The 25,990-nt window shown below is 47.1% G+C and overlaps 5 protein-coding genes across 5 annotated transcripts, besides 6 other annotated features; 1 reads left to right on the top strand and 4 right to left on the bottom strand.

The window, feature by feature from the left end:
- Positions 1–56: 56 nt before the first annotated feature.
- On the bottom strand, positions 57–2,206 carry TSTA_076680 (bZIP transcription factor CpcA). The gene is made up of 2 exons (XM_002341648.1): positions 1,365–2,206; positions 57–1,279 (listed from the first exon to the last, which is right to left on the bottom strand). The coding sequence occupies exons 1-2, from the start codon at positions 1,387–1,389 to the stop codon at positions 579–581; spliced, it is 726 nt and encodes a 241-aa protein (XP_002341689.1). The 5' UTR covers positions 1,390–2,206; the 3' UTR covers positions 57–578.
- Positions 1,823–1,860: a microsatellite.
- A 5,707-nt stretch (positions 2,207–7,913) lies between the features above and the next one.
- Positions 7,914–7,942: a microsatellite.
- Positions 7,943–8,032: 90 nt separating this feature from the next.
- TSTA_076670 (conserved lysine-rich protein, putative) lies at positions 8,033–10,635 on the top strand. The gene is made up of 3 exons (XM_002341647.1): positions 8,033–8,468; positions 8,532–8,733; positions 8,796–10,635. The coding sequence occupies exons 1-3, from the start codon at positions 8,227–8,229 to the stop codon at positions 9,960–9,962; spliced, it is 1,611 nt and encodes a 536-aa protein (XP_002341688.1). The 5' UTR covers positions 8,033–8,226; the 3' UTR covers positions 9,963–10,635.
- Positions 8,264–8,386: a microsatellite.
- Positions 10,198–10,228: a microsatellite.
- Positions 10,636–10,795: 160 nt separating the features above from the next.
- Positions 10,796–14,323, bottom strand: TSTA_076660 (sulfate transporter family protein; the record flags this gene model as incomplete). Its single annotated transcript, XM_002341646.1, has 5 exons — positions 10,796–10,825; positions 10,888–12,302; positions 12,354–12,553; positions 12,608–13,999; positions 14,071–14,323. The coding sequence occupies 5 exons, from the start codon at positions 14,321–14,323 to the stop codon at positions 10,801–10,803; spliced, it is 3,285 nt and encodes a 1,094-aa protein (XP_002341687.1). The 3' UTR covers positions 10,796–10,800.
- Positions 14,324–14,677: 354 nt separating this feature from the next.
- Positions 14,678–15,714, bottom strand: TSTA_076650 (PSF1 domain protein). Its single transcript, XM_002341645.1, has 3 exons — positions 15,630–15,714; positions 14,965–15,560; positions 14,678–14,903 (listed from the first exon to the last, which is right to left on the bottom strand). Exons 1-3 carry the CDS (start codon positions 15,654–15,656, stop codon positions 14,810–14,812), a joined length of 717 nt encoding a protein of 238 aa, XP_002341686.1. The 5' UTR covers positions 15,657–15,714; the 3' UTR covers positions 14,678–14,809.
- A 591-nt stretch (positions 15,715–16,305) lies between these two features.
- Positions 16,306–18,143, bottom strand: TSTA_076640 (HMG box protein, putative; the record flags this gene model as incomplete). The annotated part of the gene is made up of 3 exons (XM_002341644.1): positions 16,306–17,969; positions 18,020–18,061; positions 18,114–18,143. 3 exons carry the CDS (start codon positions 18,141–18,143, stop codon positions 16,536–16,538), a joined length of 1,506 nt encoding a protein of 501 aa, XP_002341685.1. The 3' UTR covers positions 16,306–16,535.
- Positions 17,127–17,150: a microsatellite.
- A 612-nt stretch (positions 18,144–18,755) lies between the features above and the next one.
- Positions 18,756–18,780: a microsatellite.
- Between the last annotated feature and the right edge of the window lie 7,210 nt (positions 18,781–25,990).

Below are 25,990 nucleotides of genomic sequence, written 5' to 3'. Positions count from 1 at the left end.
ACTAATATCTAGGTACGTACGTACTGATTCGAATAACGAGAAGAGATAAAAAGTTCGTACATATGGAGATAAAGTTGAGATTGAGATGATTAGATTAGCAAGCTAATATAAAAACACAATAACACAAATCTGGCCACGAGTCAATCCAAGCATCACCAAGGAGACGTCAGAACCGGCACAGACTTAAAAAACCCAGAATGAAACACAAATCGAAATATTGAGACAGACAATTTGGGAGTGAACCCCAGTGGGCGACGTTCGCCAAAAGAAGAAAAGGCAAAACGTCAATGAGACATGATATATAACAAGCAGAAAAGTTTAGAAAACACACTTTTGTCTTTCGGAGCGTCATTATCAAATTGAATTTCAATCTGACTGGTACTCCTCCCACGGTGTGAGGCGTAACCCAGCCCCCCACCACCGAGGTAGCCACTGGCTACCGGCCCATTGGTATTAACAAGCACAAAATATATAAATAGCCATAAAACAAACTTTTGCACAACACGCAAACCATGATGGAGAAATCATAGATTAAGAATTGTCGTAAACTTGAATGCACAGTGCATTCAAGTTGTCTTTCAAGGATCGGAAGACATCGCAGTTCCTGCGAGAGCTTTCCAGTACTCTACGTCCTTTTGCGATTTGGCCAACATTGCCTCGAGCTCTCGGATCCGATCTTCCATTTGTTCCTGCTTCTCTAGTTTGCGTCGGCGAGACTTACGCGCAGCCATGGTATTTCGCGCACGCTTGACGGCGACTGGATCAGACGGATCATACTTGGGCTCAGGAAGGTTTCGCTTGTTTCGAGCTTTTTGTGACATGACATCGCCATCCGTAGACGACACCGGAGAAGCAGCCGACATATTAGCAGTGGAAGGGCGGGATTTACTGGTCTTCTCCTGCGCAAACGTTGAGAAAGGCATGTCAAAGTTCTCACCGGACATGTCATTGCTGTCCGGGAAGAGGGAAGCCCAGTCATTAGAATCGGCTGGTAGATCACTGTCGGCGGCATAGACGGGTGATGTGAACTGAGCAAAAGCTAGGCCTGCAGGCGAGTCAAATGCAGATTGTGGAGTACCAAGTTCGGTGGAAAATGACGAGGGCGGACCCGACATCAAGTCCTTTGGCGAAACTGTGCCCGGAGGCACAGTCGCCGAGGAACTCGTCATATACGCGAATTCGTCAAGAAGCGGAGAGGCCATCATAGACGAGATCGGTGAAGTCAAGTCGTCCAGCAGAGGGCTTTGAGTCGGAAGATCAAAGAGATCTAGTGAAAAATCTGGAAAGGGGAAAGAGTAATCGTTAGCGTCGGGAACTGAGTCAGATAAGAAAGGATGCGGGGTCCAGGCGGTGTGAGTAATTACCTTGAGCGATATTGGACGAGGACATGACTCTTCGATGCGGTTGCGGATACGTTTGATGTTGTTTATGCTGATTTTTTTGATAGTTTGGAGTGTTTTGTGTGCTGTTAAACAAAGGAACCGGAGGACGGTTTGCAAGCGGAGAATTTGAAGGCACAGAAGCTGCGTAAAGACGTTGCGCGAGACGCTTCTGGGTCGATGGACTGGACCGATAAGAGCTGGACGGAGGAAATGATGACCCTAAAGACTGTGGAAACAATCTGTTCACTTGCTGAACGGATTTGATCTGCTGCTGGTGTACGTTGACACTGCTGTACTGAACTGTGTGTCGGCGGTTGACCAGAGATTGGTTCTTCACAGATACTTGATTAAGGCTGGCACTCGGATGTGCTGGCGAACGCTCGTCCAAGGAATTGACTGGCGGGCGAGAGGCTGGCTGTTGTGGATAGAGCACGAAGTCCTGTTGTAGATTGCTCTTGTCGTTGTTGTTGCTGTTGTTCAAATTCGGGAACTGCGCCAAAGGCTGCTGGTGAGGGGGGTAGGGAAGCCATGATTGCTGTTGGTTATCCGTGGTGAACGACGTGACGTCGGACGAAATGGTGGAGGTAGAGAGAGATCCTAAAAGGGAAGACTCTGGAGATTGGATTGTTGAGGGAAGTATGACAACAGGGGGATGTATTGTGTTGACTGTCGCTTTAGCAGGGACAGAGGATGGGTCTTGAAGGGACGAGACGCTTAGAAGGCCGCCATTATGGAGGAATGCGATGATCTCTTCTCTTTTTCTGGAATCACTGAATATTGTGTGTTGGTGTGTTGATGGATGAAAAGTTGTGTGGAGATGGGATGAAAGAAAAAAGAAAGAGGAGGAAAAACCAGGCACCAACTTTGGGGGAAATCAGGCAGTCTTAAGGGACGGCAGCGTAAGCGAGGGTGCGAGGGAAAGCCCGCGCTTGCCCAGAGGGAGACTCCGAAAGGCAGAATTGGCAGGAGCCATCGGCCCAGCCTTGCTGCGGGGCCAGATACGCCAATAAGAGAGAATTACGCACGCGCTAAACCAATCTGGCCCTAGGCTGTGCATGCAAAGTGGAGCATTTACGAGTGAGTCATAGCCTCTACGCGTTCTGATTGGTTTGAAATCGAGCCGCAGTTTCCCTCGCGTCGCTCATCGCACGCCTTTCGACAACGGCCGTGATGGCCTGAGGCTCGCGCGTCTTCTTCTGTCCCTTGCGCCAATCCTCTTCTTTGCCCACACTCCGCGACACCGTGAAATGCTTTATTGATACACCTTTTCCTGATCGAGGAACATATCAAATACTACGCTTGTGGTCACTTGCGTCTCCTGCGACTGATTGGGGACGGCACTACATTCCTTGGATCATTAGCTCGTGGGCTAACGCTATTTATATGGAGCAACTAGTTATGTATGTACGCTTGGGATGACTCACTCCACTCGTTACAAGTTTAGTACTTTTTGTGCTAACCCAGGCCCGTCGTGAAACGAACTCCGAATCCCACGCAGAATTTCCTTCCTTTTGACCCCGACGTCAGGGACCGTGGAGTTGCATGGACGGAATAACTTCTCCACCGTGGCCTGCACAACACTTACCAGGGCTGGCACCCAAGGTGAAATGCCGGAAATGCCTGGGCAAAACTCCACTCACAAAATTACTCTTCAAAAGTTTGACGAGTTCCTTACAGCAGTGCGATTCAAATCGGTCTGCTACAAACGCATTAGAACCGCGACGCATTCGATGAATGGTACAATGCTGGCACTCTTTAAAACGGTCTCCCTGGTGTACTCCGTACCGCAGGGGCCCTCATTGTATGCGATGAGCATAGCCACATCGCAAGTCGCGTCCGGAATAGAAATGTGTTCAGTTCATTCCGGCACCAATACCGCACGGCCCCGCGCTAGGAAGAACTAGGGCTCATCTATTCAATCCATTCCACCGAAATGTAAAAGCAGGAATAACGAGAAAGCTCAGAAAACAGGTTGTTAATCTATTACGGTTTGTTGCGACTTGCGAGCAATCAGGATAAGGGTCCGATATATAATTCCTGGCGACGGGGGACTACAGTGTCTCAAGCATATCGAATGCGCGTACTTGCACGTACTTGCATTTCAACAGTCAATCAGTATTTAGCATGAACTGCTCACCGTCCAATTCTGGTCTTCGATTCGTCTTCAACTCAGCCGGAAGCGCACCGGGCGGTGAGCCACTCAAGACGTTGCACTAGCCTGATTAGTTTAGACTCATCTACGGACATTCATCCAATCTCCGGCGAACTGTCTAAACTAGCACTTACCTAGTTTAGCAGCCGACTTAGGGTTTTGGACTGGCTGGTTTAATGGGACAACAGTCTGAACAAACGGTGCCGATTATCCATGAATGTTCAATCACATGCGCCGACGACAATGAGCCTAGCCGCGTCCTATGAAATGCTGAAAGATCCTTTATTTCATACAACATAATTAGTCCTGGGCAATGCTATCCATTGTCTGTCACTGTCCCGATTACCCGCTATCGTACCTGTTATTTTGGAAACCTTTGCTTGTCATTGTTCCGAAACCTCAAAATCGACAAAGAAGAGGGACTCGCTTACATTGCGGAGAAAGGCGTCTCTAATTCGTATTGCGAGAACCGCGTGAACTGGTCTCATAGCCGCTCGACAACTCGAGCCGTCGTTGCCCTCGGCTATTTTCAATTCTGAGCCGAAACCATCAAAGAAAGCCGAATGTCTTTATACTTACGATCAAGCGGTCAGTCATGAACACCCCGTCTCTGGCTCGCTTCGTACTTAGCGGTAGCTCCTGCTGGTATGGAATCCGGAGATACAAGACACATGGACGGTGTCAGAATAGACCTAAGCACTCTATTCGGTCACTCTCCCTGCTTTGTTTGCTATGAGATGGCCACTAATTGGTTCAGTACGAGCGCAAAATGAACTTTCAAGCCAGTATGGCACGCCTGGCAGTCCTTGCCTGATGCAATTTCAATGCCGTGTATTCCACTGGCAGTATTCTGAGTTCTTTTTAGTACAACAGCCAGAGGGCCAACAGTCAGTTCCGAAGAGAGGACAGCAGTGCTTCAATTGCGACTATCATGATTCAAAATCCCACATAGGGAGAAAGTATTCCTCACCGCAACCACGGCCGACATATGCCAAGCTGTCAATCCAGTTGTACCACGTCTAGAAGCAGATGTGTCGAATTCGGAAAGAGCTTTTTTTTCAATATGATTTTCTTGAACATCGAATATCGTCCATGAAGACAAAGGGTACAGGAGAAAAGCAGGACATTGGATGTAACGGCAAGGGGCCTGGGAGAGTCCGACAGATGCTTATTCCAGGGATGTAGCTATGGAGGCAAGGGTGCCATATCATGATATTCTCTAGAACAACTGATCTCTACTTCTTATGAGGCTACAGGGAAGGTTGAGCTCAAAGTCGTCGCAATGGACTTGTTCAAAACTTAGTCTTCTGGAGGAGTTAATTGATATGCGGTTCTTATCTTAATCGTATGGCCTGCGTCTAGCTGAGATACTACCGGCGAAGAGGATGTTTCCCACGGAAACAACTCAGTCGCTCTAGACGATGCGTACCAGACGACTAGACATAGCCCAGGCCTCAACAATTATTCACGTCGAACTGGAGAATCTTGTATATCGGTGTAGCTGACCACTGATCTTACCGACTAAGGAGTCTATGGGCAACAGGAGGTACAGTCTCGTCAAAAGTTTGCGCCAAACCCGTCCCAGATACCTAACGCATTGATGGCAGAGACTAAACGGGAATGACTTGTATATTCCGTAGTTGTTCGTTGAGCGCAAAGGAACTTGTACACCACCAGGAGATTGTATGCCGCGAACCAATTCCAGATCCAAGAGGCACCTCCCACACAAATATGGACCACGACGTTGAGACCAGCAGTTGGCGTCAGAGATGAAAAAAGAAAGTATACACTTGAGCATACGATCTGCACTAAAAGGTAGAAGCCACAAAGCACAGCGCGCTATGTAGTCCAATGAGTGGAAATGATAGAAAAAGCAACGAGTCCAGGTACGGAGTACATGTCTGACACCACTGGCCAGGGTACGTATCGTGATAGGGTTGAGTCTCAATGAATTGAATCATGGCATGAACAAGTCATGCCAAATCGTTTATCGCCGCCCGTTCTTCAATGAAACCCTCAAGATGAAAGAATCCTGACATGATTCACGATTCCCTGCCAGTCGTTGTAACTGCTCCATGTCACTGGTCAGCATGCCCCCAAAGTCGTACCTGATGGACCCAGTTAGGGCTGCAGGACGACCATCAGCCAATCACATCGACGAATTCCTTGACCATCGTTAATGTCTGAGACAAAAGCCACCACACTAACAATCACCGCTACACCACAACTATTTTTGCTCTAGATTTTTCACTTTCAGAGTTCAGACATTGAAAATTTTTTGCTTAGCGAATGCTCTAGACTTTGTAGACGAGGTACGTAGGAGGCTAGTAGCAGAGCTGTGGAGTTTAGTCGTGGGAATGAGAATACGAAGGAGGTGCCTAGTTGAGCGAATCGGAATAAAGGCCACTTTCTTCTAAGTTCTTGCCTTTTTATTGGTTGCATCTAGACCATAGCCAGTAAAGTACTGTTTGGGAAAAGCTGTGGCTGATTATTTTCCTAGCTCGTCAGTAGTACGGAGTTCGTATTAGTACTGCTGTTCTCTGGCAGAGCAGTGGTACTGAGTACGAGTCTGCTTTGAGAGCAACGAGTCGACAAACAGATAGGGATGCCTATACTTTCTTTGGCAGAGAAGAGGACAAACTCGTGATCTGTCGCTACGTCTGATTCGATAAAGGTACGTGACTCTGCAGCCACTCACAGCTTCCATGCGGAATTCGGCACGGCCCATTCAGCCACCATGATTTGATACGCGAGTATCAAATCACATCATTCGTACTTTTGGCGGCGAAACGGTCATGCGCCCATTCAACTTTGACCATCAATGATGCAGCGGCACTCCAAATGCTGCAAAAAAGAAAAAATCCCATCTATTTGGCGCTCATCTTGATACTCGTACGCCTGTCAGACTGTGTGTTTCGGAGTACATCCACGTTGCCCTCGTGTATCATCTGGAGTCTGTGTGGTCAGACGAAGGAAGAAATTTTTAAAACAAAAATGATATGCAGAAACCGGAAACTAGCCAATCACAAACAGCCGCTAGTAAAATAAGGGATCGCTCATGGATCCTGTTATCTGCATTGACTCGTCGAGGCTGGACATGTGACTACATCTTGACCTCGTCAAATTGTATGCAAATCCGCCTCCCAGATTTTCGTGTATCGACCGTAATAGGGAAAAATACTGCCTGCCTCAACCGTAAAACTTGATAAAAGAGTAATTGCATAGATATGGTAGCAGATAACGGCATCACATGTCAAATTTGCGAATTCATGTAGATCGTATGATCGTCACCCTCAGCGCTTAACCATCACGTAAAAGGAATGGGATTTTTTTTGCCTTGTCTCTCACTCTCCGGACCAGAAAAGCGGTCAAGTCATGATGCCATGAGTTTTCTGCCTCTGGCTGTTGTCCGTGTCCTTTGAGTTTTTGCTGTGTGCCTAGGGTTAAGTCAGCCAGCCAGATAGGGATGTTCTCCTTTTCCTTCTGCTGGTGAGTTAGTCAGCAGTTTCCTTGGTTTTGGTGTGGCCCACACGGCATCTGATATTTTGGCTTTGGCGCTAGTTACTATGTTACCGTCACGACTGAGTATCCCATACTATGCAAAAAGCAAAAACGTAGCACGTAGAGTGTTGGCTTCTGCACTCCGTAGACGAACTAGATATATTCCACGTGTTGTAACATAGTTATCACGGCGTATATGTGGTTGGCATTTGATGGTTGTGAAGAATTCGAGACAAGATGTATGTGCGCCGTGCTACAATCCCTCCTTACACGGAAAATAAAAAGCAGTACCGACTCCACCGTATGGTACGTTACAGCCCACGGAGCCGTAAAGAGATAAGCGTCACCTGATTATCGTGTGTCTGTAGATGCAATCCGAACCACATAGCTGAGCCGTATCGAGCCATGAATGTCATTGACGAATGGGATAATGAACTCGGCGAATCATCTCAGTACAAGTAAAGGATAATGCCTGTCATTGAGTCCTGCGTCCTGGCAATACACAAGAGAAAGGGGAAGTCAGAAAAAAGGAGGCTAACGGCAGCTGCAGTGGATTAGGTGTGGAGAGCTCCTTTCGCAAGGCCAGACGAGACGATCGTCAGGCGCCAGTGTCCCGGTTGGGCTTAGTGATGTTTTATTCGTAATGCAGCGTAACGGGTACCGCTATTTCGACTCTAATTGAGCAATATGCGTAAAATACGGTCTCGACGTACTGTTTATCTAATACAAGCGGAGTGGGGCAGCAGTGCCTAGTCCCGTCCAAGCGCCTTCCCTTTGGTCGTCCTCCCTGACTGCCTCCTTCCCTCTGCCTGGACCAGCGCTAGGCCCGTTTGGGCCGGTCAGCTATACACCTTTTTCTCTCCCTCCTTCTCGCCTTTTTCTCTTTCTCTTCTCTTCTCTTCTCTTCCTCCCATATCTTCGCACTCTTCCCTAATCCTTCGCAACTTCCCTCAACAGCCTTCGGCTTCTCTTTTTAATTGTGATACCCCAACAGAGTTCTTTGACAGCTATTGCTTCAAGTACTCTTGTATTTTCGTTGAGATACCCCTTTCCTAAAGATACCCCCCTCCCCTCAACAAGTGATACCCACCTGTTCTCGCCAGCGAGCTCAGTGTTTGCAATTTTATCTTCCATTCAAGCAAACCACTCCATTTATAATTCTTATATCGGAACTACCTAATATTCACCAATATGTCCGCCGCCGAAGTCGCCAAACCCGTCGAGGAGACTGCTCCCGTCACTGAAACTCCCGCTGCTGAGCCTGCTCCTGCGGCCACCGAGTCTGTCGCTGCTCCCGCTACCGAGGTTACCGCTGCTGCTGCTGAGGCCACCGAGGCTGCTGCCGCTGTTGAGGCTCCGAAGGAGGAGGCCAAGGAAGAGGTTACTCCTGCTACTGACGGTACTCTTGGCTACAAGGGACCCGGTCTCGTCAAGTGAGTGCAATTGTGCCGACATTTGAAAAGTTGGAATATCTGCTAACGCAATCTCCACGACAGGAGCTTCCGCTTCACCAAGCGCTTCTTCTACTTCTCTGACGATGCTGTCGAGGCCAAGAACTTGACATCCTATCTCGCTTCTGAGAAGAGCTCGGCTGCCGCTCAACGTACCGCCGCTTGGGCCACCCAAACCGGAAAGGGTCTCCTTCTCTTGACCAAGCGCGCCGAGGACAAGGCTACCCCTGCCGGCATCTTCAACTTGGTATGTCAAACCATCTTTCGTCCTTGTTGTCTTGTATTCTAACGCGAGGGAAAACAAAATAGTCCGAAGTTAGCGACATCTCTAAGGAAGGATCTACCGAATTCTCCTTCAAGACTCACGGACACAAGCACGTCTTCCAGGCCACCTCCGCTGCCGAGCGTGACGGCTGGGTCGCTGCTTTGACCACCAAGTCCAGCGAGGCTGAAGCTGAGAAGGAGACCGTCACTGGTAGCGAGGGCTACAAGGCTGAGCTCGAGAAGATCACCAAGCCTGCTGTCGTTGCCGCTGCTGTCAAGGCTGCCCCTGCCCCTGAGAAGGATGCTAAGGAAACCGAAACTGCCGCCGAGGACAAGAAGGAGGAAAAGAAGGACGACAAGAAGAGCCGCTCTCAATCCCGCAAGCGTACCTCTATCTTCGGAACCATCTTGGGCAAGAAGGAAAAGGAAGAAGCCAAGGAGGAGACCCCTGCTGCCACTGAAACCACCCCTGCGGAGGCTACTCCCGCCACTGAAACCGCTGCAGCTGAGACCACCGAAGCTCCCACCGCTGAGGCCACTACTGAAGAGGCTGCTCCTGCTACTGAGGCCGCTGCTACTGAGGCTCCCGCCGAGGAGAAGAAGGAGGAAGCTAAGCCTGCTGCCAAGCCTAAGCGTGCTTCTATCTTTGGAGAGTTCTTCAAGAAGGTTGCCAGCCCCAGCAAGGAGAAGACTGAAGAGGAGGTCGCCCCTGTTGCCAGCACTGCACCTCAACTCGAGAACCCTGTTGATGAGAATGCCGCTAAGCCCATTGAGCCTGAAGCCGTGACTGAAGCTCCTGCTGTCGAAGCTGCTACTGCTTCTTCTTCTGAGACCCCTGCCGCTGAGGCTGCCACCGAGGACAAGAAGGAGGCCACTACTCCCGAGAACAAGCGCCGCACTTCTTTGTTCGGTACCTTGGGCAAGAAGAGCAAGACCGAGTCCACCTCGGACGGTGAAGGCAAGAAGACCAATAAGCTTGGAGGTCTCTTCCGCAAGCCCAGCAAGGCCGTGAAGTCCGAGGATGACAAGAAGAAGGAGGCTACCCCTGCCGAGACCATCCCTGAGGGTGAAGACAAGCCCGAGCCTATCGCCAAGGATGTCCCTGCTGACGAGACAGCTGCTCACGCCGCCGAAAAGACCGAAGAGCCCGCTGTTGCTGCTGAGCCCGTCAACGTTACTCCCACTGCTGCTCCTGTCCAGGCTGCTGCTTGAAGGAGAAGCGCCAGAACGAGCGTAGTGGAGTTTGAAAAATGGTGGGATGGGGATCACCCTACTCGTTCTGGCATATCCGCGGCCTGACGAATGACAATCTGATGTTCTATACCCCCTTTTGATTCTTTCTTTCTCCCAAATTTCTTTCGTCTTGGGAAATGAAAATATTTTAATTAATGTGCAGGACTGTTGACAGGACTGTTGGAATGTTGGCGAGATGATGATACCCACTATTTCTCTCTCTCTCTCTCTCTCTTTCTCTCTCTTTTCGATAATTGTTCTTTTTTTGTCTTTTACTTGATTTTGATGCTTTCATCCGAAAACCAAGAAAAAATTTAGTACCGCAACGATACCCGAGTCCAGCTCAACATGAACTTCTTCGAAGTTCATACTTGATGTTTGTCTCCGTTGTGCATTTGTCTAACTCTTTGTCTATCTGCTAGATTGATACCACTTTGCTTTTGTCCTGCTTTTTTGTGTCTTTTTTTTGGTACCATGATCTTATCTCTTCGCTCTTCGACTTGGTTGAAGTTGTGTTTGCTTGATATATCATGTCGCTCGTTTCCTTATTATTACACTATAACCTATACACACTTATCTTTATAGTCAGACAGTCCACGGCTAGTCAGCATCAGTATACTGATAATAATAATATGTGATTTGTCTATCTTCCTCCATTTTGTAATACGTCATTGTACGGAGTACTTCGTAGTCTTTTGCCGTAATACAAAGTAAAATGATTCGCATCATTTGATTGTACAGAGATCTCAGTATCTAGTGGGTCCACTATATCTCCGGTCATCTTTTCACAACTTCAACTATATATCATACAGCTACCTCATCCGGCTATGGCAAGGACGTGTCTACCAAATCAGGCATTAGCATTTCAACTGTCACTCAGAAAAGGAAGGGGGAAGAAACTCACGATGTAATACTATCCATCCTTTCCGCAGTCAACTTCAACGTAACCATCAACAACTCCTGCGCAATCTCCGGCTTTTCAGCCCTCAAATCCGCCCATCGCTCCTGATCAAGGCACCAGGCCACACAATCCTGATCAACTTTGACAGTAGCCGTACGCGGCGTGCCGCCAAAGAATGGTAATTCGCCGCATGGTCGTCCCGCAACAATCAATTCAGAGTATCGTCCTTGGGGCAACTCGTATTCTGCGCGAAGCATGCCTGATTCGAGAAGGTAGAACATTTTTGGTTCGTCGCCTTCATAGTACAGGACTGTGTCCTTGGGGTATGTCTCGCGCCGGAAGTAGGCGCATGCTGGATACCAAAAGTCTTCAGATTGATGAGTTGTGAGGCCCTGGAAGGTTTGGAGGAGGAGGGGTAGTGGTTGGCGGAATGTGGTCCATTTTTGTGCAATGTTCGTTGCTGTTTCGTCTTCGCGGAGGGTAGAAAGGGCGGCTTGTTGGAGATAGTTGCGTCGTGGTGAATGGCTGTATGGGTCTAGAACGGATGGTAGGTTGCCGCTGCTGGGGACCTCCAGAGACGCTCTGGAAGACTGCTGCTGTTCCTTAAGGGCTTCCTTGCGACTGTAAAATACCTTGAGGTATTCATTTTCGCAATACTCCAGCGCCGAGTTCAGGTCCTCGAATATCTGAACCAGACTCTCGTCGGCAAATAATCCTACATTCTGTAGACTTTTGCCTACTTCACCTTCAACATCTAACCCTGAAATCAACATCTGCACGTTTCTCTTTCCCAGAATCCGATTGATCCGCGTTAGAGCTTCGGCTGCCGAGAAGTCTAGACCGTTGACGCGCGAAAAGTCCAGAACCAAAAACCTTATCGGCTGTCTCATGAAAGCTTCCTCATCGATCAGACCACGTGCTGTAGCTTCAACTTTGACTATTGTCCCGAAAAACAGGAACCCAGACAGTTTGATAATCAATGTCTGCCTTCCCGCCTCCTTCAGAAATTTCTGCTGAATGGGAGGTCGTCTAACTGTGGACGCTGTGAATTCGCCAGAATAAGTTGCTCGGATCGCTGACTTGCGTGAAGTCTGCACCACAAAGTTGACACAGGCAAGGATGATGCCAACGAAAATTCCGATAACAAAGTCCCATACACCCATCGTCACGACGATGATGACGACAGTTAAATACTCCAATCGGTGTAGCTTGCCCCACGTGTCTACCAAAGCCTCTTCCATTAGCTCTATCCCGAGCATAAAGATCAATGCCCCAACAACGAGAATTGGAATATAACCAATTATAACCGGCCCAACGACCATGATCCCGGTGGTAGCTGCTGCCAGCATAATACCTGCCAGTCTCGAGTCACCTCCACTATTGATAAACAACAGGCTGTTGGTGTATACAAGGTAATTCTATCCTAATTAGCCAGTCATACATGTATGCTGTTGCTTTCTGGTACTCACCTGTATACTTCCAGCAAGCCCAGATACCGTATTTGTAATACCGTGTGCAATCAACTCCCGGTCAACACTCACGTTGTCTTCTCCAGTAGATATTCCAAGAGCTGGGACATTGATAGGGACGTGAAGTATACCAAAGAATGTCAGTGCAAACATGGCAGGAATTGTCTCAATCAACGCCGACCAGTTGACAACGCTGAAGTCTGTAAAAATGGTCAGAAAAATAAAACAAGCATACAAGCAGTTCAAATACATACCATAAAGGGTGTAAAAATGCCACCACGGATTAGACGCCGCAGGCGGCTCAAACACCCAACCACCCGCTCGCAATGTATGCATATCAATGCGTGCGATAAGTTTGACAAGATAAAACAAAACAGCCACCAAAATGAAATATCCCCCAACCAAGAAATTAGATTTGATGAAGCGTCTCACAATCAGAAGAATAATCGCAAGAGCAAGTGGTATCGTCCAAAGAAACAAGGTATCAAGCTGGAAAAGATGTCGTAACGTCACAAGATTATACTCCAGGGAGCCCGGCAATCGTGCAGAGACTTCAACACCGGTAGCCACAAGAAACCATCCCACGCCGCCGATGCAGCCGATCAAGATGTGGCGAGGGAAAAACCCTATAAGCGAGCCTAGTTTGAAAACACCCATGAGAAAGAAAACGACACCCGTCAAGATCGAGCTGAGCGAGAAAGAGAGAATGGTTGTAGCGAGAACGGCTCGAGGATTGTCTTCACCAACTCGATTCAGAACCATAAAGGCCATCTTATGGAAGAAAGGGACAACTTCAATCATTTCACTGCCTATCCCGCCCTTGAAGACAGAAGCTCCAGACGAGAAGATCAGCTGTGAAATGATAGTACTGATATAGTAGATGGATATACCGTCAGAGCCCAAGTCGGAGAATATGGCTTCGCCGAGAGGAAACAGAATCATGCCGTAGGATAATGCGTCGAGTATATTGAGAAGCAGTCCCAGGAAGACAGCAGGAAGGAGACTAACAGGACGCACAACGCCTTCTTCCCAAATGGCAAGGCGGTCCCAGGACTTTGGATGCGTCGTAACGTAGAAAAACTTCTTAGTCCTAGAGTATGCATCCTGCAAGAAGTTTTTGCGGCGATGGTATATGTATACAGGTTGACTTTCAATATCTCCTGATGTAGTCCCATAATTGTACCCTTTCGATAGCGTTCTCTTGCGGATGAGCGCGGTTCCTTCATCCGGCTGATTCTCCTCTTCTGCTTCGTCTACGTGGCCCGAGGAGTCGGCATCTCTCGGGTTGTAGACATCCGCAGAGGTGCTGGTCTCTGGCCGGTTATCCAAAGTGTTAGGTGGAGAGCTGCGCAAGATTGCCGTTAGGTTAGAAGTCGATAGCTGCCGTGTAGAAGACATTGACGACGCCTCGAAACGAGCAGATGTCTGGAGGTCGCTTGCGGTAGGACGTGAAAGGCGGTCATCAGCACCATGACTAGACCTACGTCTTTTTGTGTCTGGTCGAAAGATGTCCAGACCCGGTGGGATGGAATCATTCAAATGAGGCGCAGAAGCAGCGGACAGGTTAGTCTCTACATCAGAGATGGCAAGTGAAGCAAGCTCCGCCGTCTGTTCCCGGACACCTTGCGAGGAATATTGCGCCGGATCTGCAGCGTTTGTGAATGAGTCAAATCCCGAGCAGTTGATGATTGCAGGAGGAAAGCGGAATAGAACCAACCTAAAGAGCCATGAAAAGACCTATGATAAAACGAGCGAGCCGGAGTCTTAACATTGTTCAAGCTGTGCACAGAGTCCCATTTTGTAATTGTCGGGGATGAAGGCGCTTCAGCTGCTGAGCTACCGATGTAAGAAGCGTCATTCTGGTCGCTGATGATGTTATCGGTCTGATTGCTATCAGTTCTTCCTAGCACATCATCATTTCTGGAGATGTAGGAATTGCTGCGTCCGCGGCCGCCGGATCGGATGTCCATTGTCGACTTGATGACTACTATGTGCAATGGCGCAAGAGTGTAGTCAAAGCCATTGCATGAATTGGTGACGACAAGGAGCAGAATTGAAGCAATTGACAGAAAGAAAGAAAGAAAGATAATGACGAGGGTGAAAGAAGTCTGGAACGGGCCCCGCTGTGGGTTCCTTAGAAAGAGGCAGCTAACTACAGATAAGCTGTTTACCTAAACCCTTTACTGATTCTTTTTCTGTAAGAGTGTATATATTTCTGTTCTTTAGAGATATACACACCAATTGAGCTATACACCACATGCTGATTGCCACTCGAGCCGGTTTTTCATCGACGAGTCTAGAATTACGTTGCTTATCTGCAAGCTGCACGACGGTTGAACTTTTGCCGCAATCTTATTGGATAGTTACTGATTCCTTGTAAAGTGTCGAGGAAAAATCATTAGGGTATCTAAATGTCATAATATACGTGATCACGTTATATCAGCTCAGCTGTAACATCAATTCAGTCGCTGCAGATATCCCTGCGCAATCAGGCGCTCAACATCGCCTTGCCGGACGTAGAATTGGCTGTTCTTAGTGAGGTTGATGGCCCTTTTTCTCAAATCAGTCATTCATCTTTCAACCAGAAAGAAAAGAAAGGAAATAAACATACCCATATTCAGTCTGAATCTCGCCCGCATCCTTCAACACGCGCACATCAATAAACAAATCCTTCGGCGGCTCCAGACTCCCCGTCAAATCAATATCCGTCCATTGCCCTTTATACGCCGCCAGCATCTCACTATACAACCGGAAATATTCCTCTTCCTCGGGACTCAATGAATTCTGTCCGGACATTGTTCTTGCTGTAGTATTCGCAGGTATATTACTCTCTTCCGTCGAATTTTCCTGTTTCCCATCATTATTGTTCGCGCCACCAGAGCCAGTGGAGATAGGCTGCTGTTGCTCCAACACATCAATCCCTTTCCAACACATCTCCTCCAATTTCTCCGCGCGAACCCGATGGTAAGCTAACAGACACCGCTTATTCCGTCGCATACACAAATGATCGACTAACAACGCGCATGCGATGGCCGGTTGTGCGGAAGGGTTGAACGATGATTGACTCCCGTCGGCACTCTCGAAGGGGGCTAGATGGTGCGCGACATCGTTGTTGAGGTCGCGTACTTCACGGGCTACGGAGCGGACGATCTCGGTTTGGTATGGGGGTAGGAAGGCAAGTGATTGGGTGCGTTTTGCGTGTTGGACCTGGTTTTTACTTTGCATCAGTGTTGTTCGCTTGTCTTTTTTTGCGTGTGTTTGAAGAAGGGATGGTACCAATTTATTTCCTAGTTCGCCGTACATCTTGGAATATTAAATGTCTTGTAGTAGTGATAATAAAGACTGGTTGGTATGTTACGTCGTAAAGCAAATTATCAACAACAGAAACACGTGAGATTGAACCGTTGCGGAGACTCAGGTATCCATTCTTGGCCTGGCGGGGAGCCAGCAATTGGCTGTGACAGAACCTCAGCATTGGAGTTGATTCATCACAAGACGTTTTGAGCAATTACTTATAGGTCAAAGGGTTCAGAACTTGCATGAAACTATGCTGTATACCAACTAGTCTTACTGCTGCAGAACCTAGCTGATCCTGTCAAGGGGCCGAAAATCAACACATCCACTTCTACACTGTACAGTTCACAGAACATGTATATTAAATCATTGATGTCCATTCTCAGTCTAATATTCTAGCACTTACATACAATCACAAAAACAACAAAAAAAATTGTGCTCCGAGGCTAATGCCTAAGACGACCCTTCACATCCATGATTGCGCGAACAGAATGCCTCCCGAGACCCTATCCCATAATACACGCGTGCCATAACGAGGAGAAGATTGACAGAAAATCTCCTGGCCATAGATGCAACACAAGAGAATTAAAGGAAGTTGCAAGGGAAAGAATAAAAGCTCAACAAGCAAATGCATTGGAATAAGGGGTAATCGAAAACCAACCAACCGGATTGAACCAAGGAACGAAGAGCGGAAAAGATTCACATTGAGTACATCGCATCAAACATAAAGAAAATATTAGAGGCGTTGAAGACGGATTCCATGCTCTCATCTAACAAGCCTAGAAGGGGGTATCGGGGCATCTTTTCCTGTCTTTACTCAAACCTGACTGAGATTACCGCCAGTAGGAGCTGTCGTGGCATTCGTCAACTCGAGAGGATCTTCTTTGATCACTGTGGCCCACCATAAACCGGTTGGTGGTGATTCTGATTATGAATCCACTGATCAAAATCTTTGCCAATGACCTCAGAGCCACCGATTCCCTCATCTTCGCCGCACTGGGCCCATACCTGCTGTCCCTCCTCAAGAGGTTGCATGGTATAGTTGGCATTCAATGAATCGTAGGAAACACCATTGTTTCCAATGGGGCCACTCATTGGCATGTATGAGCTGAGATCTTGATCATGCTGAGGCCACATTGTAGACATGTTGACTTGGTTGTAAGAACGCAAGTCAAGTCCAGCTTGTTGAGAAGCCAACAGTTGTGGATCCAGCTGACTATCGTCCATGCGAGGCATAGTAGCACCATTAGAATGGTTATTGTTGCCACCATTTGCATTTACAGTGGTAGAAGCACTGCTGGCGCTGCTGTATGAACGCAGCAGCTCTTGGTTGATGTTACCCGGAATACTGGCCAAACTAGTTGACGCGCTGTATCCATTGTTGATGACATAACCGGTTGGTCTCGCAGCAGTGTGCGCATCATCAGACGATCGAATCATTCCTGGGTATGGTCCATGTGCATTCATGTAGTATCCACCATGATGATGATGATGATGATGATGTTGTTGTTGTTGTTGTTGCTCGTGAGGTGCCATGAGACGTGTCGGCAAACGTTGGCCAAGAGTCATTGGCCATCGATTATGAACAGAGTCAGGAAATAGAGGGTCCTGGTCGTATGGTGTCGATTCACGACTGCCATATTCGTTCTTGAAGACTCCGGTCTTCATGTGCTTGTGAGGGTTCGGAGACCTGTGGGGACCAAGCTGATAACCAGTTTCATCGGCCTCACTGCCTTCATCCTTGGCTCGTCGCTTTTTGCGAGGCCGCATCTGTGCCTTGTTCGGAGTAAACTTGTAATCTGGATGTGCCTTGTGATGCTTGTCTCGTTCAACCAAAGCAAGTAACTCGTACTGTTCTTTGATCTCGGGAGGCTCCAGTGCCCAGCTTTGCCCCGATATACACGACACGATCTGATGGTTGCTCTGCGAACACAATTTCTTTGTACGTTCAGAATAAGCAGAGCGGTATAGCATGAACGAGTTCATAGGTCGCGTGACCTTACCCCTCTTAGCAGCTTCTCTCCGACGTTCTTCGGCTGGTCGATTAATCCAGGCTTCCATGTCTTTGAGTGGGACATGGGTCAGGTGCTGGGTTACCTGGCTCAAGGGCCCTGTAAGCCTAAAGTCAGCAATTTTGTTGGCCTTAGTGGCCTTAGGGCGGCGTCGCAAGCGTGGAGCCTTCAAGACTCGGACTTTGTTTGAATCGGGATTCATGCTTCGGAGGCCAAATGCAGGAGGGAATTTGAAGTCTTTAGTGCTGCGTGCAGCCAAAAGACCAGTTTCTGGCGAAAGACCAGGCGTGGGAGATTCAGAGTATTGAGACTGATAGAGGTGTCAGTAGATGCAGATGTTGCTGACCAGCTACCACTTACCGAGTCGTCAATTTGAATGGGATTCTGTGATCCCGAGTAATGCTGAGGACATGTCAGTCAAGCAGATAATCAACATGACAGATGTAAAACTCACAGGGAGTGGAGATATTCTAGACACAGTCATGTTGCTTGGATGTAGCGAACCATTCGAAGGTTGTCGATACAGAGAGGGCTGATTATGTGATTGTCCGTTCAGTTGATCGTCGGAAGGGACAGTGTTCTGTTCGAAATTGGAGCAATTCGATGTAGAGCTGGCTATCATGTCTCTACTCGTACGAATCCGATCCAAGTAAAGGAAATGAACCTGGACAGGCGCGATGGTTCCGAATCGACCTGACCTACGGGAGTGCTCGGCTCTTTGGGGTCCAACTTGCGACTAAGATTGAACTAATAGAGTCTGAACAGAGGGAGTGTCGATGGTATTGTCTTGGGTTTCGATGTGACTGACAAGCTGAATACTAGACCAGTATCGCACAGAAGAGGCTTTCAGAGGAGAATGGCCGTTTGTTAATTTGAAAGAAAGCTAAGCAAAGCCGACTAGAAGACAGACAGTTAGGACGGACGATTCTTGATGAAAAAAGGTCCTGATCTGGGGAGGAGTAGAAGAGAATGAGAGGAAGAAGTGAAAGAAGAGAAAGAGAAGATGGTCTGTATTTGTAGGAAGAAGGGCAGTGGCGAATAAAGCACGGCGATCAAGAGCAGAAGAAAAGATGAAGCAGACCAAGTCTTGGTGGGAGAGGAGGAGGAGGAGGAGGAGGAGGGATGGAAAGAGAGGAAACGCTAGTGCAAAAACACTCACTGAGGTACTTGCCGGAGGGGGAAACTCACCATGCGCCTAGCTTACTCGCGACGACAGCTGAATAAGGGACTCAGAGACTGAAACTAGAAGGAGTATTAGGTTGATCGCAATGACCAGCAAACACGAACTGTCGTGCCTTGTTCGAAATCTGAGGTTTTGTTGTCTTGGTGATGGGATGTTTCGTTAGGCTTTGTTGTCGAAACTGCGAATTGCGCTGTCAAACATTTGGTGCGGCACCGCTTTCAGCTTAATAATAGCAGCAGCAGAGCAGTTCCAGCTGAGTGTCTCTTTGTTGGTTGTGGTGATAATCTATCTTGGGGTGGAGGATGTCGGTTGTACCTGGAGAGATAGAGGGGAGCAAGTGGAAGCAGCAAAGGTTTCTTTTTTGTTTGCGGCGAGATGTACCCAGAATAGACAGACAGAAGAACAAAGCTCACTTGAGAAATCTTCACTCACATGAAGAAGATGAAAAGGGAGCAACTTTCTGGAATTCAGGGTTATTAATATCAAGGAATTAAAATTAAAAATGGGAACGCAATTTATGGCAGATGGGCTTCTACATATAGACACAGGATGGAAAACTGGATGCTGGAATGGGGTAGCCCGCATTGGGGCAAGAAGGAAGCACGGTGTTTTGGCGCTTACTGCTTACTGCCTAGACTGCTAGACGCAACGAGCGAGGCTTAAGGCTTAAGCTAGCCTGATCGCTTGCCAATTGGGTTTCTGCTCATTTTATGTGGACCTGACAGGAGAGCTATAGAGTGTGGGCTGTATCTATCTATGTATGTTGATTATTACGGAATACTCCATGCGGCGTAGGAGGCATGTGGAACCAGGGCCCGTTTCAACCACGGTACGCATGTTTTAATCGGTTCTTAATCTTGCGCCCGCCGTATTTTTTGCTTGTTCTGAGATTAGTTCGACCAGGACAGTCTGATTGGAGAATCAATAACATGTATGATGCCAAATGAGTGGGAAAGCGGACGGAGAGAAGACCTGGAGATATGCGTAATGGTATTACCAAGTACTAGCGCGGTATTATGCATATCGGTACGACAGCCGTACTACGTGCTTAAGGATATCGCGCTAAGACAAGCCAATCCGCGACAGAGAGTTTGCGCGCCCCAGATTCCGAACACTTTTGCAAAAGGTTCCACATGGTACGTACGGATACGTACTGATGGGCAGCAAGACACTGCCCACGTTGAGCAGACACGGAGAAACATGGAAGACAAGTGGTTTTACTTTTTGCATTTTCAAAGGCCAACGCCCGTGTGGCAGATCATCGGCGCACTACACTAGTAGCTTTGCATCATTTAGTGATCGGGGAATTACAGCGAAAGGGGAATTATTCCCCAGAAAGTGGTCGAATTTGGGAATGATTTGAAGTTTAAATGTAAATTGTTACCTGTACGTTTTCGAGACGAAGAGAGATACTGACAAGGCCCACATTGAGTGAGAATAAAATGAATTCAGATGCGTACTCCGTTTCTTCCCCTAGAAGCGGACTTCTCCGCGGGCTTATTGTGGTGGGTTTGCGAACCAATAACCATGTTGACGCTCAGTTTATGATCACAATTCAAGGAAACCATCAAGAATGATAGCCTTAGTCAATTAACCCGCACGGTTTGTCCCAGCTGGATGTCGAAATCTTGGACTAACAGAACTTCCCACTCTGCCCTGCCAATCATTTCGAGTGCCCCTCTTCTTGTTCTCACCCATGTCTATAGTACGGAACATCTTATAACCAGATATTGGCCATGTATCTCGCAGCAGTGGCCAGAGTTAGTGTACTCTACGTCGGACTCCTCTTTAGACCCGATCCTGATCCACCTATAACATGACGACGGTCACATGAGCAGAGTCTGCATGCATTACGTAGTAGTCCACAGGATCATTTGCCGTGCATACAATTTACATGGATGCGCCAAGAGGAATTATCAACATTCGAGTCATTTAACCCATGCACCACAGCCAAATGTGGTAATGCAGAGTCGGGATTTTCTTTCGAATTGTTCTTTGATTCAAGACTGAAGATATTTTTACTCTAATCTTTACGTACGTACGCACCGATCCTATTCTTCTTTGATCTCTGAAAATTAAGCTAGATATAGACAAACTAACTAGCTCATGCATGCATACATACAAAGAAACCATCATCATATCGAAGGTTGGATGCATACACAATCAGATGCGTGTGTTTCAGAATGATTCTCGAAGCAATGGACGTTCCTAGCCTACCAATCACACATCTGTAAATTGTATTTAGGTTTACTCCATTGAGGTATAATCTGCGAACTCTTTGGGGGCACGCGGAGATGATGATTCTTGAATAGGCCCCGTCCTACATCTACCAGCAGTGGGGAATTTTAGAATTGACTGATACTGGATTCTGTTTATGTAAGGAACGGTGCACAGGCCAGTCGATATGGAAGATACAAAAGTAGAGGACGGAGGTAATTTACCGTATCGTACGGCGATCAGTAGAATCAAGATCACTGATATTAAGGTTTTCACCAAGCGATAAGGTTTATTAATGGACAAATTATTGAATTACCAAATATGCATACACATGTACATACGCTTAGAATGCCTGCCCATAGATGATAGAACATATGGAAAAGAGCATTGCCATCCGAAGCGATCAGACTCTTCCCAGTATGGAATTGCCATTGATTGACAGCGGGATGTTTATTCCCCTGACATATCGACAGGCGATGATTGGTCAGTCTGGAAATACGCGGCATGTATTTTTGTTGATCATTAATTTCATGACACAAAATACGGGGATGTGTATTATATTACAAAGGCAACTTGGAATTGGCCAGCCATGTGGCAGGTGGATACTATTTCCTGGTGGGGCACCCGTCTGACTGTTAAGGCTTATTTCTACGTATCTTACACTTTCTGTTCTTAGCTGTCTTTGAGTATATCGACTGTCTAATGGCAAGTGTTGTAATAGCTCGTAAGGAACGATAATCAAGAGAATGCGTGTTTTGACATAATACGGAAGAAGCTGAGTCAGTACCATTGCTTTCGCAGCAAGTCATCTGCATCTGCGTCTCATTAATCAATAGTCTCAACTCCATGACTACTAGACAGAACAGTTTGGGGTACGGACGGGTGAAGAAAGAGTCAAAAATCAAGAAGAGTAATACCCATTTCTGGAGTGACATACATGATTTTACCCGTGATATCTGAATTTCGCGCATAAAACAAGAGAATTATTTGTCTTCGTATCAACTTAGTTCACATCGGGAGATACTTGTCATTGTTCGAAAAGTAAATATATGGTTGAACGGCTTGACAAACTGACGTTCCGATAGGCCTGTGCCATTTACTCTTTTGGGTCAATTCTGCGAGGTTTTGAAGAATACAACCTTTAGTTAGGGCATCAACACCATGTTCATCCATTTGTTACTCGACTTGACATGACATTGCATGTTGTGAAACAACAATCTACATTAGGGCTACGCCTCTCTTGCTTCTAGAAGGACCTGCCAGGAGCTGAATATGAGGCTGAAATGGGTTATGACATTGTACAGAGACACATGAATCGAGTTGGAGGGCGAAGGGTTCAAAAGCGGTTGACGAAAAACGGCCCTGCCAAGCCTGGCGTGGGAAATGAACTTCATGAATCGCCGGAAATGGCGGCCTTTTATATTTTCCCGGTTGTCTTAAGAGGCCAATATAAGACGGCCAGGCTCATAATAGAAAATTAACTTTGCCTAATCGAGGCCGCAACCATGACTCAAAGGAAACTCTAATTTGGAGAATCAGAACCGCGTGGCATGCGATACCGAAGCTATCCCCCTTTGATTGCGTGCTTAGATCCTATTTTCGGTGTAAGGAAATTCCCTTACTTCTTCGGTATTGGCCGTCGATCACTCTAGTCGAATGAGCATGAGTCGATATAGATACGTCGTTCTTGCGCAGACTGAAATATTGAAGAGTCATGTCGGGAAGATCTCGTTTTGACGATATTTTGATATCACATACATTCAATAAAGCTAGTCCCTTGACGGGAGCGACGGCTGTACCTGTGTAACTGTGTAACGCCAGAATGATATCCAATTTTTGGTTCACCCGTATCTTGTACTCGGTGGCTGATAAACTAGAACATCATATGAACAGCCTTTCCCTGCTCATCGGCGGAAGGTCTACTCGAGGCCATCTGGAGAGTAAACGATCCAGACCTCCAGCCGATTTTATTGATTTGTCGAACCAAAAGGTCAAACACTTGATTAGTCTTGTTTAGTACCAGTATGACTATGTTCAGACCCTTCTCCAGAAACTGGTGGAGACACCTTTTTTCTTTGATAGTTTGCTTGTCACGGACTTGGCTAGAGGCTGGGCTAGTCAGTTAGGATCGGCAGATCGAGCATCCTAATGGCTCCCCTTTTCTCCCAGAACCCTTGATTCGACCAGTATCCCAAAACGGACAGGAGAGGCTAAAAGGGCCATGTGGCAATCACGGGACATGATCGTCGACATGGAACAGGGGGGTCCGCTATGAGTTTGAAGCCTCTTGACATGGATATAAAATCGAACTAAAAATCTTGGCCTTGGATTCTGATTTGATTATTCTCATGAATTCTCTCCGTCATGACCGATATGATGACTGCCTTGCCCAGCTACCTTTGACCCGATCTCGTCGGGCAAAATCCCAGAGGTTGATACTCTCCTAGCTGGGTTTCGTGACGGTGGTGGCTACAAGCAGGTGAAACGAATCTTATGTAGAGACATTGGCTCGACTCGTTATACTTGAGTACCAAGGTTTATGCCGTAAGGCTGGATATTTATCCGGTGCCTTCCAGGTTTCCATATTGACCGAATGCAATTGTAGCTTACTAAACAGGGATCAAAGAATCAAAGACAGAACAGCATGGCCTGCATGGTACAGTCAGAGTATCGGAATCCAGTGATCATCCAGATTCTGCTGCTTATATGCGTGATGCAATCCTGAGACACTGCGCACGAAAATGTATGTTGATTGAGGTTACTGTGCTGTACTAGTACAAGGACGTATGCGGGGTTTAGTCCAGAATATGCCTAGTCTTGTTTCCTCCAGTGGAGATGTATCGAGGCGTAATACAATTACAAAGAAGGTTTTACATACCGGGTTGTATCACATATTTTTTGAGCGTCAGACCAAGTGGGCCCATAACACATCTAGACTAAGCCACAGTACGGAGCTAGTGCTGAACCCTGCATATCGCTCCTGACTAATGATAATGAGAACCGCCAACCTAATCACGCCTAGCCGGTGACATATTGGCGCCGTTGTACTGTATATGCAGCCTGTCACGTTCACGTCGTGTATAACTCAAGAACCGGTGGCCAATCGCTTGATTTTATGCAAATGATTCACGTTGCTTCCCTGTCGAAGATCATAATGATTCAACTACATCTGTGACCGCCATATGTCTTACCGTCAGCTCACCCAACCGTTGAGCCACGTAGTTATTATGTACATTCTTCCAAGTACTTCCACCGTATATTCTGCCATGTCTTCCCGCGCATGACCGTCATTTACAAGCGCTCTATGAGTACGGTACGTAGCCGCCCGCTCTCAACTTCCTATCGCGAATCATAACCAGACGCTCCGTGGCCAAAAGCGGTTAGGAAATGAAAGTTTTTACTATTAATGCGTACTACCTCGTGATAGACAAAAAAGCATGGAGTAGTTATTATCCGGCGGTGCGTGATTGGCCTCGTCCCGAGACCGAGTCGGAGACTCGGAGCTGTCCGTACGGAGTAGACAAGGCTTGCCCCGAGACCTTCAATCAATCTGAATCTGATTGGTCGCCAGTTTCTAGCATTTTGACTTTGATCTGCGACCCCCCGTCGAATATCTAGCCGATTCTTAAGATCAAAGACTAACTTAACTTCTAAGTGGCATATGACTAAGCTTATCGTAAATCACACTTAGTTGATTAGTTGGTAGCATTACTCTCGTAACTACTACTACATATGACCAGATACCGCAGTGCTCCGCTGCCGGACCGGTCACGCTGATGTGTTAGGCTGACAATCTCAAATTGCCTATCCAATGCCCGTCAGGATGCACCTTCGTATGTATTAGAGCTTGACATCTCCGAGCTGTCCTCAGAAAGTCTAAACACATCCATACATACATACTTTCTCGGACATGACATAGGAAGTCCATGAATACCAAAAATCCCGTTATTAGAGTTTCTGGGGAAAGCCTTTGCCGAATGTACTCCGTACATATGACACTTTTGAGAACGTGTCCGTGTTACCGTACTGGTTGTCAGGTATCAATGGTAGTACTTTGTACTAGAACATGTAAGAGTACATATTGACGCCATGTTGTACATCATCTATCACATTGACCCTCAATTCCAAATCTGCTTGACCAGATAGCCGCTCTACTGTGTCCCCGGAAAGTGGATCTAGGTATTCCCCGCGATAGTGACGGCTTAGACTTGATCTCCATAAGATAGAAGTATGGTCCCCGAATGACTGATACTTAGTCGAATTGCCTGAACTAGTGATGTACAGATGTGGGGATACATATGATAGTGGTCCCAGTAGTAGACACCGGATGTATGAGCCTCATTTTTCGGTTCATCGTCAAGGGTCATGACTGGCCTGCAAAGTGCCTAAGAAGGGTTTACGTGTATGTAGTTTTATTCACTGTTACCTCGTGAGCTTCCCAGCGGAGAGGCAAGTCCTGAAGTGGTCTAGTACGTAGTGTGATTAGTGAAATGCGGCTTTTCAGAACTCGGATTATGTATCGTGTCATTTATTATTCTCGAGTTGACAGCTGAAGCTTCACTAAATCTCACTTTTAGCATCGCAAATCAGTCGATCGGGATCTGGCTAGCTACAATCCTCAAGAGAGATCGAAATCTAGTCAATAATAAAATTGTCTTTCAGAATTTGGGCCGAGTGCATACAAAGGAACTCGACAGCAGAAGGATGTCAAATCTCGGTTCATGTTCAATATCTTTGTATGAGGTGAAGAGTTGTCAATGAAATTGTGCTGTAAATTTGGACATTTGCAAGGATTATACTACGTACTTTCGTTTAGGGCCTGCAGCTAGAGATCTATGCGATCCTGGAGGATCTTGATTCTTGAATGAGCACTAAGAGTACTTGGATAGACTATGGCTGATAACTAATCAATAATCTGTTCAACCATCGTA

This window comes from Talaromyces stipitatus, genomic scaffold, assembly GCF_000003125.1.
Source record: "Talaromyces stipitatus ATCC 10500 scf_1105507295523 genomic scaffold, whole genome shotgun sequence".
Lineage (NCBI taxonomy): Eukaryota > Fungi > Ascomycota > Eurotiomycetes > Eurotiales > Trichocomaceae > Talaromyces > Talaromyces stipitatus.
Note: the sequence above shows the minus strand (reverse complement) of the source record. Positions and strands in the feature narration are given on the sequence as shown.

Bases quoted from the DNA above. Each gene is read 5' to 3' on its own strand.
- TSTA_076680 (XM_002341648.1), bottom strand. From the start codon at position 1,389: ATGTCCTCGTCCAATATCGCTCAAG. The intron at 1,280-1,364 runs GTAATTACTCAC...TCCCCTTTCCAG, and splicing joins CTCGTCCAATATCGCTCAAG to ATTTTTCACTAGATCTCTTT.
- TSTA_076670 (XM_002341647.1), top strand. From the start codon at position 8,227: ATGTCCGCCGCCGAAGTCGCCAAACCCGTCGAGGAGACTGCTCCCGTC. The intron at 8,469-8,531 runs GTGAGTGCAATT...TCTCCACGACAG, and splicing joins AAGGGACCCGGTCTCGTCAA to GAGCTTCCGCTTCACCAAGC. The intron at 8,734-8,795 runs GTATGTCAAACC...AAAACAAAATAG, and splicing joins CTGCCGGCATCTTCAACTTG to TCCGAAGTTAGCGACATCTC.
- TSTA_076650 (XM_002341645.1), bottom strand. From the start codon at position 15,656: ATGTACGGCGAACTAGGAAATAAATTG. The intron at 15,561-15,629 runs GTACCATCCCTT...AGTAAAAACCAG, and splicing joins GCGAACTAGGAAATAAATTG to GTCCAACACGCAAAACGCAC. The intron at 14,904-14,964 runs GTATGTTTATTT...TTTGAGAAAAAG, and splicing joins GAGATTCAGACTGAATATGG to GGCCATCAACCTCACTAAGA.